General features: G+C 37.0%; 1 protein-coding gene across 7 annotated transcripts; it reads right to left on the bottom strand.

The window, feature by feature from the left end:
* Nucleotides 1–4,385: 4,385 nt before the first annotated feature.
* On the bottom strand, nt 4,386–8,200 carry LOC140881805 (uncharacterized). Of its 7 annotated transcripts, none has more exons than XR_012150049.1 (9): nt 7,942–8,200; nt 7,359–7,422; nt 7,132–7,249; nt 6,896–7,050; nt 6,673–6,777; nt 6,096–6,149; nt 5,503–5,642; nt 5,193–5,353; nt 4,386–4,647 (listed from the first exon to the last, which is right to left on the bottom strand). XR_012150049.1 is itself a non-coding variant. In XM_073287394.1 (8 exons), exons 4-7 carry the CDS (start codon nt 6,772–6,774, stop codon nt 5,332–5,334), a joined length of 318 nt encoding a protein of 105 aa, XP_073143495.1. In that variant the 5' UTR covers nt 6,775–6,777; nt 6,896–7,050; nt 7,132–7,249; nt 7,359–7,908; the 3' UTR covers nt 4,386–4,647; nt 5,193–5,331. The 7 variants fall into 7 exon arrangements, 1 of the variants encoding a protein (XP_073143495.1); XR_012150050.1 differs by having other exon boundaries at nt 7,954–8,200; XR_012150052.1 differs by lacking the exon at nt 7,942–8,200 and adding an exon at nt 7,915–7,933.
* Nucleotides 8,201–14,615: the final 6,415 nt, after the last annotated feature.

Genomic DNA, 14,615 nt, shown 5'->3' with positions numbered 1-14,615 from the left:
GTGAACAATTCAAAACTCGATATTGAAGCAAGTTTTGTTAGGAATCAATCCAAAATTTGGTATTCCGAGAATTCACCACGCAGATGAATACACAAGAACAACAACACAATCCCAGAACAGATAAAACCAACACACACAGATCAATCACCCAACTCACGCGAAAGCAAATAAACGACGCAAGTATTTATGTGGTTCGGCAAGAAATTTACCTATGTCCACGGGAGAGCAACAATCACTTTATTAATCACCAACAGGACAAACTCAAGCTCAAGAACAGAGCTTATTACAGAGATGGACAACGAAAAACTCTCAAGCTAGATACAGACTCAATTCAAGCTTTTGATACTTGAATTCTTTCCGTCACAATCTTCGCTTGTTTCTCTCCTCCGAAATCTCTCTTTTATTCTCTCAATATATTCTGAAGAATTTTGATTTTCTGTTATTCTCGTTGCGGCAAGCTTCCATCTGTATATATAGAGAATTACACCGACTTTCATCTTGGGCTTTAGGTCAACATTAACTTACGACCCAATTATAAAGTCAACATGGTCCAGCCCGATAAGCCTTCAATCATCAGTCTGATCTACTCTCGTATATCGATCTGCATCGATCTGCCTGCAAGCGTATAGCTTCTCGAACACTTCATCTGACTTCTAACCAAGTCACAATACTCGAGCAATCTATCTGCATGAACTCATCCGAAGACTCATCTGACCATCCCTTCGATCTGATCCCAATATTTGATCTGCACCATGAACTCATCTGAACACCGAGCTCACCTGATCTGTACTATTTGATCCGATCTCTTCTCTATTCTCATTCAATCTGATAGAAGCATACTTCAACAAACTCCACCTTGATTCTTTTAGGTTGAATGTTTCTCTCCATCCTAGCCTCCTTGGCTAATTACCAATCACCGCATTGACTAAGTCCAAACATTTCTTGAACTTAGCATACGGCAGTGACTTCGTCATAACATCTGCAGGATTTTCTTCTGATGCTATTTTCACAAGGATCACATCTCCCTTTTCAATCACATCTCTCACGAAATGCATCTTCACATCTATGTGTTTCGATCATTCATGATAGACTTGGTGTTTCGTCAAGTGTATTGCACTTTGGTTGTCACAGTGTACTACAACTTGATCTTGTTTTACCCCCAACTCCACTATTATCCCCTTTAACCACAATCCTTCCTTTATGGCTTCAGTAACAGCTATGAACTCTGCTTCAGTGGTAGAAAGGACAACCACTGATTGTAGATTTGACTTCCAGGTGATCGCTGTGCCATAAAAGGTGAACACATAACCAGTCAACGACTTTCTCGTGTCTAAGTTCCCAGCAAAATCTGAATCCACATATCCAACTACCGGATCAATTCCATCTTGCTGTTTCCCAAACTTCAACTCCAACCCTGTTGTATTTATGAGATATCGGAGAATCCACTTAAGAGCTTCCCAATAATATGTTCCCGGATTCGCCATAAATCATGACACCACACTGATTGCGTATGCCAGATCAGGCCTACTACACACCATTCCATATATGAGACTCCCCACTCCACTAGCATATGGAATACCAGCCACCTTCATCTTGTCTTCCTCACTTTCAGGTGAATGATTCGCAGATAGCTTCAAATGCTGTCCCAAAGGGGTCAAGACAGATTTTGCATGATTCATGTTGTACCGCAGAACAACCTTCTTCAAATATTTCTTCTGACTCAAATGAATCTCCTGTCTTTTCCTGTTTCTCACTATATCCATGCCCAGAATTCTCTTCGCTTCACCCAGATCTTTCATCTCAAACTTTGTGTTGAGCTGTTGTTTCAAGGATGATATCTCTGTCCTACTTTTACTTGCAATCAATATATCATCAACGTAAATCAGTAGGTACAAGATAACTTTCCCATCATCTTTCTTCAGATAGACACATCTGTCATATTGGCTTCTCACAAAACCAATACCAATCATGAACTCATCAAACCTCTTGTTCCACTGCCTCGGACTCTGCTTTAGCCCATACAATGTTTTTTTCAATAAGTAGACTTTGTTCTGGGTTTTCTGATGTATGAAGCCCTTTGGTTGTTCCATATAAATGGTTTCTTCCAGGTCACCGTGTAGAAACGCAGTTTTCATATCCATCTGCTCAAGCTCCAAGTTGATTTGGTTCACCAATGCTAACATAATCCGGATGGAACAATATTTGACCACTGGAGAATAGACCTCATTAAAATCTATCCCTTCTACTTGACCAAAACCCTTTGCAACCAATCTTGCTTTATACTTGATCTGATCTGTACCAGGATTTCCTTCCTTCTGTTTATAGATCCACTTGCATCCCAATGTCTTCTGATGCTTCGGTATATCTACTAGCTTCCAGGTTTGATTTTTCTCAAGTGAGTTCATCTCTTCATTCATAGCTTCAATCCACTTGTTTTTATGTTTACTCGCCATAGCTTCATCATATGTATTCGGTTTTGAATACTCCACCTCCTCAGCTACTCTAAGAGAATACCAAGCCAGATCAGCTTCACCAAACCTCTTCGGAGCTCTAATCTCCCTTCTGGTTCTGTCCCTTGCAAGATTGTAAGTACTCAAATCCTCTGTTTGATCTCTCGCTGTCACATTATCATCTTGCATCTCTTCTGACCCTTCATCTGGCACAAAAGACTCCACCTCAATTGGTAGTTTATCACTCACACTGATCTGACTGTCCTTTCCATCTGCATTCATTTTATATCCAAGTTTGGATTCATCAAACTTCACATCCCTGGTGTTGAAGCACTTTGGACCTCTTGACTCCAGGTTACAAACTTTATAACCCTTCACACCATCCGGATACCCAATGAATATACATCTGACTGCCCTTGCTTCCAACTTGTCCCGTTTCAGATGAGCATATGCAAGACATCCGAATACCCTCAAGTTTGAGTAGTCTGCAGGTGTACCACTCCACTTCTCCATTGGTGTCTTGAAACCAATCGCACTGGATGGACACCTATTGACCAAATAGCACGCAGTAGATAATGTGTGGGGATCCGAGTTGCTAATCTCATCTTAAGGATAATTAATGCTTAATAAAACAATTATTCAAACAATAAATGAATAATTAACATTAATCAAACATTATAAAAAGTAATCAAACCCAAAAGTTTTTTTTTTTAAAGAAGGCACCTCGCTCGATCGGTTAAACGTTACCGATCGAGCGGGCATAAAGTTGTAACTCTCGGGTCTGAAAAACATATGGCCTCGCTCGATCGGTTAAACTCTACCGATCGAGCGGACAAAAAAATATGCTTCTCGGGTTTGATAAAAACAGGCCTCGCTCGATCGGTACAATTCAACCGATCGAGCGAGCATACCCTGCTCAAAATATGCAACTGTTCAATTGCTGAATTTGCTGCTTTCTTGATGCTTTTCAATCTTCATCATGCTGCTAAATAAAATACATGCATTGACAAATAAATCCTATCATTTAAATACATCAATTTGTGAATATAAACTAGGATTTACCAAATAGAAACATGTACAAGGTTCCTTGTCTTCTAACATGTTTACATACAATACATATCATCTGCTTAAAGCCCGAGTCACCACTTCTAATCTTTCAATCTCATGCTATCCAAGCTAAACTTGACTTGCTCATGCCCCAACCTGATGCAATGCACACATACAAACAAAGCAACAGCCGGATAACTCCGGTGAGAATAAATCTCAGTATGAACAACATGCATATACATCATTTAAGCATATAAACTCATTCAAATCGTGAATGTCATATAATAACATGCTAGCATTTATAAACACATATTCTAAACCATAAAAATCTCTAGGTTAATACCACTAGTAGAATTTTTGCTATTACTTCAGATATTAACTGAAGTAATAGACATATTAGTACCGAAGTAGATGCACGTAAAGTAAAAGGGTATTTTTAACTTCGCATTAAAACCGAAGTAATAGATCGATAATTACCGAAGTCTTTGCACGGTCCAAAAAACCCAAATCGGTTCGAAATTGGACCACTACCGAAGTAAAAAACACGTATATTACTTCATCAAATTTGTAAATAACGAAGTATTTAATCCTCTATTACTTCACACATTATACAATTATCAAAGTAAAATAAATATACGACTTCACAATTTTTGAATTGTGGTGATATTGAAGTAATTCATCATATAAGACTGCGGAGAATTTCAATTACCGAAGTAATTGCTACGAACGACTTCACTAATTTTAAATATGGCGAAGTAGTTATTTTCTTCTACTTCACCACAAATTAAATTTTCCGAAGTGTTTTTGTTATATATATTATTCACCATTTTATTTATAGTATACAAGTAATAGACAACAACAATAACACAATATCTAAAACTAAAAATGATTAATTAGATTCATAAAATCATCCATCCATACAAAAAATGATAAATATTCACAAATCCACAAATCACGTATAAAACCTAAAAATGTATCCGCAAAACAAAAAATATTTCCACAAATATATCCTATAAATCCACAATATAAACAAGTTTATCTAAACGTACACTACCCATTTAGGCACCGACATAGGAGTAGACGAATTCGCTCCATTTACTTCTGACTTGGTCATATTGAGATTGATTGTAATATCGGTTGTTGATTAATCCTGTAAATCCCAATGGCAGCAGCTTAGAACAATAATAAATCAAAGCATATCATAAAGAAGAATCGTGAATATTTTTTCTGAGGAAATATATGCTAAACCTTCAACAAGCAAAAAGGTATAATTGGAGCTATGTTGTCAAAATTTCCTCAACTTTATTATCCATATTTAATTAACAAGAGAATACATGGATGGTTAATTTCCTCACTGAATCATTAATCAGTGCATTTGGACATGTTAAGTAAAGAATCAAAGAAGGATGACAATGAGGGTCTAATGATGAAAGTAGCTGCCAGGCTTCACATTTATTTTCTGGAAAATCATTATGACTCTTTAAGTATATCACTTCTCTATCAGTTACACTGCAAACAATATTAACCTATATAAATTCTACCATCTCAAACAATCCATGTTCAAATAATATTTCATCACATTATTATGTGGCCCAAGGGACTTTCTAATTAAACTGATTTTTCTATACTGGAAAACAGTCAAATATTGCATATGCAATCGACATTTGATGTAAAAGCTCTAAGCTCGAGAGTTACATTTCATTAATCTTGTTGGGGAACTGCTTTCTAGCTTCGTATGCAATATGTACAGCTCGCATAACTCCCCAGCAAAATCCATAGGTTTCAGCAAGCTTCACAGTAACATTCCCCCAGCTGTACTTGTACCCATTCTCCTTCAATTTTTTTTACGGTGTCGCCTGAAATGATACTCCAAAAGCAGGAATCAATACGAAGTCTATGAAAATTAACCAATTGAGCTGAAGCAATCACAAAAATACTAATTTTATTTAAAAAAACATTTTCTACTATCTTTCATCAGGAAGAGTAAAGAGCACAATTACTAAACTCGTTGACAATTGTATTGATAGCAGTTAGAGACTGGTCCTTTGGGCAGAAGCCGTCAACAATATCACCAAAATTAATCACAAACTTCAGCTGTTGTTCATTCCATTGTTTGTTGCTCTTTGCAAAACAAGCAAGATATTCCTGTAATAGTGTGGAACGCCAAGGAATGAGCGGCCATCAGGTATTTCAGCATACTGGACATATGATATCACCCCGAAGGAAACCAAAGGTTGCCTCCCTTGAGAGCTAACTACTCCATTAGCATAACCCATTGAGCAACAAGAAAATAATTCTGGACTATTTAAAATGAAAGTGGTGAAACCATCACCATGAACAAGGACCTGGAATTCCATATTTTGCCCAAACATTCTCTTTCTCTCAGATTTGGTAAAATAAAATAAGACGAGCAAACAAGAACTTTACAACAGTTTACTGATATATAACACCATTTCGATTAGTAAAAAGTAAATATACAATTGTACGAACAAGAGTATCCACAGCCCGAGAACCAATCACAGTTTGTAAAGGAATATCCCTACCCGGAAATCGCCTGACAAACTTAGCAATAAAATCATGTGAAGCTTGGTGTGTTACCTCCACTATGCAAGTTCCACAACTTCCAGCACCTCCACTGTTAATCACTTTACCCTATCCAAATCAAACAAAGTGCAAGTTTTTAATGGAGGAAGATACAAAAATTATGAAAAATAAAAAAGGTGAAATTGTTAAGAATTCGAGCATCTGGAAGATAAAAATCATTTTGTACCCCTAAATTTTTTTGTAAAAAGTGCAACATTGCAATAAAAATTAATGCATATCCATATTTATCATATTCGTTGGATTAAAATTATCATGCGAATTTGATCCAACTATTGTATAAATTATGTTGAATATGAAATAGAATCAATTGGTAACCATTTAATTATCAATCAAAAAATATTAAATAATAAAAAAAATAAAACATTGTCGCATGACACATAATTTAACATCAAGCAAATCAACCCAACTCCTATCGTGCATGTTTATTATTTCAAAAATAACTTCTTGTCTTTACCTCTTCTCATTTATTTAACATTCATTCATAAAAGATAACTTATTTGTAGAAAAATCAGTATATATGCCAGCAAAAAATATATCAGCCAACGTTTTCTCCACAAAAAAGTTCAAGTACTTGCTCAAGATCATGTATCTGCTCCAAAGCACGCTCATTTTCATCCGCATCACCCGAATTCAATCTCTTCTTTTTCTTCGATATTTGACTCTTGATACTCATTGTCTGCAGTCGTCACGCAAAAATTCACCATCAAAATACACTGATACAATCATAAAAACATTGAGAAAACAAGCTTAAGATACACATACATTTCCAAAAATTAAAATATAGAAAAAAGAACCTTTCTGTGAGGCCATCGTGATAAGCCTTCCTACGGTATATCTTTTTTTATGGCGGATGTTCATACATTCATTTCCTTAGATGTCACACTGATAGGAAGATGGAAGTACTCTGTCAAATCCTTCAGTTTCAATTTCCCTTCCCTTTCCCTCTAATCTACTCATGTTTTACCATTGTGAAAATAATTAGAACACAATACTATAGAATAAAATGTACGGAGGAAGAACGAAAACGCACACTTTCTTGGACAATATCATACAATCCTGTGCAGAAATGTGACTCTTAGTTAATCTTACTATGCTTCCCTCCCCGACTGGTTTGTTTAAACTGTCCTTTGTGTTCGTATCTGTGATTGCTGCATCCAAAAACAAGAACACCAACAGTACTAGATCATCTTAGGAACAATATGTCTCGCATTTTTCTCCCTGAATCTCCACAAAACAGATACGAATAATGTTCCATACCTTGGAAAAGGCCAGGATCTTAATTGCCATATCCATAAAGCACATCCCAGCAACACTAAGTATGCTAATAATGAATCGGAAATAGAAGTAAAATAGATAGAAATTGTAACACATCACATGTTATGAAGTGCTGATAAATTCTTGTAAACCACCCCCACAATCACAAGTGACTAAAATATTTAGAGATTTTATTCAAAAATATTAACTTGAAAGTAATAATGATAACAAAATCAAAATTTTCCTTCATGAATTTTGCACCTTTGGATGCAAGAGTCATCATTCACGTAGCCTTTATTCACACATAGACAAGCAAACACCAAGAAGAAGAAAAAATAAGAAATAACTCAAAATTCCTGAATTTAGTATACTCAGTAAAAAGATAAATTTGTTCAAAATTCCCAAATTCAATATCACGAGGATCAAAACCATCAAAATCACCAGAAAAGACCAGATTGCAGCTGGTTCAATTGGAAAACATTGGGCATGACTCAGATATATTCTAAGCTTTGAATTACAGCTGCACAACGATAAAAACCAAAAATCGGAGTGAAATCACCAGAAGAAACAAAGAAGAACAACGCACAGCTTCACTCACGATCGACTATGGTTCCGACCAAAATTTGGATCTCGATTCGTCCATTACAAGCCACAATCGGGGTAAACAAGGTATAAGATGGGTAAAGGGTGGTTGGGCTATCTGTCTCCAAACTTGTGCAGACGGAATTGATGACAAAAATGAGCGGGGAAGAAGCCGACGGGAATGGCTAGGGTTGAAGAAGAAAGGGCATCGCGCGGTGGATTTTTTTACGGTACGAGTGAGAAAAAGTTTGAAGAAAATGAAGGTGAAAGGCAGAAGTCCAGCTTCCGGACATATTTTTACTTCGGCATTTTTAAATTTAATTTTTCTTTTTACCATTTTACTTCATTAAATATAATATGCCGAAGTAAAATGTTAATCAAAATTATTAGTGAAGCCCGTGTTTTATAAACTCTGAAGTAAAATGTGTGTGTTTACTTCGCCAGTGTTATTACCGAAGTTGATTGTTACATATTACTTTGTAATTAATAAATGCTGAAGTAAAAATTGGCGAAGTAAAAACCCACAATTCTACTAGTGTACATAAATGCAATGCATGTGCCAAGTAATAGGCTATCAAATCTGATATCAATAAATCGTAGTTCTGGGATCCCGAGGAAATAAAATCTTTAACTAACCACCGACTCTCCCAATCGAGTTGGCGTCAAATCTCTCAATCCCCTAACGTTGGATCAACTATAGTGAGTTATCTAGCTCTGAAAATAAATCTATATTTCGAGCCATGAGTCATCTGACTCTGGAAGTAAATCTACATTCCGTGCCACTTAACTACAGTTCTCCAAATGTCATCTGCACTCTAGGCTTTTCAACCCTCTGTGCTTGTCAGGCTGGAGTTCAAGATAAATGCAACATAATCTGGATGCATCAAATCATACATAAGCTAAAACAACATCTTGAACACATCAATCTTATGATCATATAATCACTCAAGGATACTGACAAATCTGTAAGCATCACATAGAATACATAAAACATGTTCAATACAGAAAATAATATACATCAAAGAAGACAAGTAAACATGTACATAAATATTCTAGGAATTCAAGAAGATATCTATCTTGAATAATCTATCTCATTTATGTAAACGTAAACAAGAACATATATTAAACATACATGTATGTGATTTTAGGCAACTCGATAATCAAAAACAATCTCGAGTTATTCTGCCCATCATATTAATGTCTATTCATACCTGTATTCTGATTAAAATATCTGACACTCTGGCACTTCTTGATCAACTACAAGCTGTCCAAATCTGTCATCAAATTATGCTCATTTCAATATTTGATAATTGTAGGTATTCTTGATTCAATCTTAAACACTTCAATTCATTCGAACTCGAACTCGTCGTCGACTTCGATCATCTTCAATTCAAATCTGACATAGATTATAACATAAATAAACATCAATTTCCAATCTGAATCGATGTTTCTTTAAAGCTTATTCAGTTCAAATATGGTTATTACAATCAGAATTCAAACCGACGTCGCAACTATTCGAGTCTGATAAATCTTTCGATTCAAATATACCAATATCTACATTCTCAACACAATCTCATATTCAATTCAGCCACAATAACTTGAATATCATCTCTAAACATGTAGAATGCATATCAAGTCAAAATCTTGAACCAGCGGCGTAACGGATCAAAATCGGAAATTCTAAATACATGAACATCATCAATACTATACTCTCAACATGATATCATCTTCAATTCTTCAGCTAAATTTCGAAATATGCAGCCCCTAAAAATCAGATTTCTGAAAAATCTTTCAAAAATTGGAAACACGTTCAAACGACGATCTTTTCTCGTTCCGTCTTAGATATGCTATCGTCGTATATGCCAGAACATGTTTATACAATCAAATCTTAATTCTAACAACATCATAAAATTCAAACATGGTAGAACTTCATAAAACTTATGTCAAAACGTAGCACTCGGAGCTGTGATCGCAAATATATGCTCAATCGAAAATTCTACCGGACGGATCAATTTTTACGGAAGCTTGAAATCTCAGAAATGGCTTGGAAGCCTTTTTTTTCCTCCCTTTCTCGGTTCTTGTCTGATTCCTTTCTGATTCCCACGTGAAAATTCAAGGAAATATGTGAATTTAGATATATATTGGCCTATTTGCAGTTTAGTCCCTAAACTTTGGCCTATTTGCAATTCAGTCCCCGGACAAGAGATTTAATTCAATTTCAATCCTAAATAATTTAAAAATAATAGAATTTGATTCTAAACTCTAAATATTCTCAAATTAAATATTCTCGAATTAAAATTAAATCATTACGGACCTTATCGCATTTTAGTCCTTGAATTTCTCAATATTTGCAAATTGGCCCTTGCTCGGATTTTATCCTCAAATTAAATCCTTGATATTTATAATCTTGGAATTTACATCTTAAATTCCATAAATATCAATTGAAATATTTTTAATCTTTTAATTTAAGAATTCCGGATATTAAAATCTTAAAATCCGAAAATCCTGAAATTAAATATTTTTGACCCGAAATTGAAATCTCTAATTTCCATAAATTCATAAATTCATCTTTTCTCTCTTATTCGAAATTTAAATTTTAAATCCCGTCATTAAGAACTTAATTTTTTCGGGCCTTACATAATGCTTCTCCCCAAAAGGACTTAGGAAGAGAAGCATTGATCAACATACATCTGACCCTTTCCAGAAGAGTTCTATTCATTCTTTTCTGCCAGGCCATTTTGCTGTGGCGTTCCTGCCACTATTCTGTGTCTGGTAATGCCTTTCTCCTTACATAACTTCACAAACTTATCTGATAAGTATTCCAGCCCATTATCTGTTCTCAGGTGTTTAACTCTTCGATCACTCTTGTTCTCAACTGCCAGCAGCCATTCTCTGAACTTGTCATAAGCTTCATCCTTAGTCTTTAAGATGAATAGCCATACTCTCCTTGAGTAATCATTTATCAAAGACATGAAGTATCTGCCTCCACCATGAGTTTCTGTCCAAGAAGGACCCCATAGATCTGAATGAATGTAGTCCAATGGTTGCTCAGTTGTGTGACTTTCTTGACCAAACGATACTCTTTTTGATTTTCCAAGAGCACAACTATCACACAACTCCAGTGATTCGATCTTATCTCCACCTAACAGACCCTGTTTAGACAGCTCATGTAATCCCTTCTCACTTACATGTCCAAGCCTCAGATGCCATAGCTTGGTTCTGTCTTGCTGTTCCTGAATACTTGTTGTACTTCCAATAATCGTTTCACCTTGTAGTACATACAGGAGGTTCCTCTTGACAGCCTTCATAACAACCAGAGATCCTTTTGACACTGAGATACTCCCTGCTCCTGATTTGAATGCGTATCCTTGAGCATCAAGTGTTCCCAGTGATATAAAGTTTCTCTTCAACTCGGGCACATACCTCACCTTGGTGAGTACTCTGTCAATCCCATCATGCATCCTTATTCTGATGTTCCCAGTGCCCTTTATTCTGCATGACTGATTATTCCCCAACAGTACCATGCCCTGATCAGCTTCTTCCAGCTTTTCAAACCAAGATCTTATAGGAAACATGTGAAAGGAGCATCCTGAATCCAATATCCACTCGTGGTTTTGATCACCTTTCGAAACCACCAATACTTCTGCAGAGTCATATCCATCTGTAGCTACGGCCAGGGTACCATAATCCTTGGGTTTTTCATGTTGCTTCCCTTTCCTTTCCGGACAATCTCTTCGCAGATGTACAACCTTCTGACAAGTATAGCACTTCATATTACCCAAATTTTTGTTCTGGTATCTTCCTTGACTCTTCGATCTGGACTTTGGCCTGTATTTTCCACTGGATGTCCTCTTGTCACTTCTGCCCCTTGCCGTAAGACCTTCTCCATGTGATTCAGTGTTTGTGTTTAACTTTCTCTGAAGTTCCTTAGATTGAATAGCAGACATAACTTCTTCCAATGTTATCATCTGTTCTCTTCCATATAGCAAAGCATCCCTGAAATTTTCATATGCTTTAGGAAGAGCATTCAGAAGTATCTGAAAGAGTGGGTGCCCAGTGAGCCAACTTGTGGCTATGGGCTTTGATGACTCTTTGTACAAACGATCTTTTGTTTAATATAATTTACACTTTTATTAATGGCAATGACTTTATCTTTCTTCATATTGTTATATTGTGATATACTATTGTTGTTTTGATAAAGACCTTGAATATACTATAGTGTATGTAAGATGTGGTAGAACATGGGGATGTCTATCATGAAATACATCTTATAGTCACTGTATATTCTAAACTGTTCCTAGTCGATTGAGCCGTCCGATAATAAGGATAAGGATCGCTCGAGTTTGAGACTAGCATTTGCGATGCGGAGTACCACGTTTCATTGGTAGGGAACATGGAGATGTTCGAAGCATGCAAATGGATATTCATAGGATGAATAATCGAACTACCCTATCCGGACTTTCCAAGTGGTTATCACTTATCGAGTGGATAAAGTCCGCGGTTTTGGTTGTACACCATTAGTCCTTACTACTTGAAACATCATGGAGACTCTATATGCTAGTACTGTGCTTTGACTCGTTTACCGACTCTATGGGGGTCATCAGGTGTCGGGATTGGGTACAGTTACAACACATATAGGAGTCGATGCATTGTTGTCAAGGATTCACCACATACTTGCGAGTGTGGATATCCTATGCGATCTGAGGAGATATTAGTGTGACGAATCTCTGGCCAGAGTACTTGATGTGATTTAAGAAATGGTTTCTTAGTAGCACATGCGATGTCACTAATTTGATCTTCAAGATGTATTGCATAGTTATCGAATCTTGAGCGACTCTCGATATACCAATGGTTGTTGATTCGATCGGGATATATGGATGAAGGGACCGTACTGTACGCGAACCAAAATCTACTGGTTCTTGTAGGCACTATCAGTGATACCTAGGGAATCATGGGGCGATGTTGCTAGGCGCTTTACCATGATTCGTTGGGCAAGTCGGAAATCGTTGTTCCGAGTTACAAGGAGTTGTGAGCCCACGGCTAGCTGTATCCCTGAACCATTGAGGGTCACACAGTGTAATGGAGTTTTTAATCCCCGTTGAGATAGTTAAATTTAAAGAGTTAAATTTAATGAATAAAGAAGTTGGACTTCTTAAATAAGAGTAAGGGAGTAGGATTTCCTAAAATGACATAGGGATGTACATTTTTGGAAACCACTGAATTCGGATTCAGGAAAATTTATCTTGACTTTAAAATGTGCAGAAATGGTTTCTGTGCACATTGGTAAAATCGGTTTATCAATCGGAGTCACGATGAATTTTATATTAATTTCTGAACATGCGGGCTTTGCTTGTCGGGCCTCAACTTATGACTAATGGGCCCTAAGGTGTTAGTGGCCTGCATTATAAATAAGTTATTACAGTACAGAAATTACACACAACTGGTCATAATTTTGAGAGCAAAATTTCGAAAACCCTAGCCTCCTCTCTCTCAAAGTGGCCGAACACCCTCCCTCTCTGTCTGAGAAATTCCGGTCTGTGATTTTGAATTGCAGTCTGGAATAAGCGAATCAAATTCGTTATTCTCTTCGCAGAAAACTTCTGATAGATTTTCTAGTGCAATCTATCAGAGGGATTAAACCTCCATTCGTGGACCTGATTGAAGGACAGAATATTCATCAGTTCCAGGGAGATACAAGAAGCGCAGAGAAATCTGTGTGGTGTCCAATAATATCGTTTCGAGATTGAAGGTAAAATTTAATAATAGTTATTTAATTTTACACACACTTATAATTTAATCGTTAAACGGTTGATACCCACACTATGAAATTGTTCCATAATAAAATTTTTAAACTTCCGCTGCACCGGGTATCAATCGTGATTGATCTGAACACCACTTTTCCAACAGTGGTATCAGAGCCAGGTTGCTAAGATCAAACGATTAAATTAATCGATTGTACAAAAATTTTTGAGTCTCGGTTTTTGAAACAAAATAAATATTTTTAAATAAAAAAAAATTTTTCGGGCAAAACCCGGGCAGCGATTGGATCGCTGCCCGGTGGGGCAGCAATTGTTGCTGCCCCGGGCGGCGCACGGCGCCGCCCAAAGGGGGCGCACGGCGCCGCCCACGGCGGCGCACGGCGTCGCCCAGGGGCGGCGCTCAGCGCCGCCAGGGCAGCGCTCGGCGCTGCCCAGGGCGGCGCACGGCGCCGCCCATGGGCGACGCTCGGCACCGCCCAGGGCGGCGCCAGGCGCCGCCAGGGCAGCAACTGTTGCTGCCCTAAAGGGGCAGCCGGGCTGCCCCGGCCCGCGCCCACGGGTGCGGGCCGGCCCGGGAGTGTCCCGGGCGGCCCGCGGGAAAAATTAAATTTTTATTTAAAATTAATTTTAATGTGTTAAAATTTTATTTTTGGTCCGGTCAAAAATTGTTTTTGATTGGTTCACGAGATTTCGGATCGAATTGTTCGAGTCCGTAAACTTTAAAATTGATTTTTGAATAAATTTGAATTTTTTGGAAAATTTTAATATTTTATCCTTAAATTGAATTTTGAAATCAATTATTTTTGGTACAATTGATGATAAGATTTGATCTTATGAATATATTGAGTAAAATATGATTTTATCCATAAAATTGGATTTTGTAGATAAAATATGATTTTATTTGATAAAGAGATAAAAT

Source organism: Henckelia pumila, chromosome 2 (genome assembly GCF_033568475.1).
Source record: "Henckelia pumila isolate YLH828 chromosome 2, ASM3356847v2, whole genome shotgun sequence".
Lineage (NCBI taxonomy): Eukaryota > Viridiplantae > Streptophyta > Magnoliopsida > Lamiales > Gesneriaceae > Henckelia > Henckelia pumila.
This window is presented reverse-complemented; position numbering and strand designations above follow the sequence as displayed.

What these genes read in the sequence shown, in the direction of transcription:
- LOC140881805 (XM_073287394.1), bottom strand. Translation starts at nt 6,774, where the DNA reads ATGAGTATCAAGAGTCAAATATCGAAGAAAAAGAAGAGATTGAATTCG. An exon ending in GTGGAACTTGCATAGTGGAG is followed by an intron (nt 5,643 to 6,095) that starts GTAACACACCAA and finishes ACACTATTACAG; the next exon opens with GAATATCTTGCTTGTTTTGC. An exon ending in ATCAATACAATTGTCAACGA is followed by an intron (nt 5,354 to 5,502) that starts GTTTAGTAATTG and finishes GTATCATTTCAG; the next exon opens with GCGACACCGTAAAAAAAATT.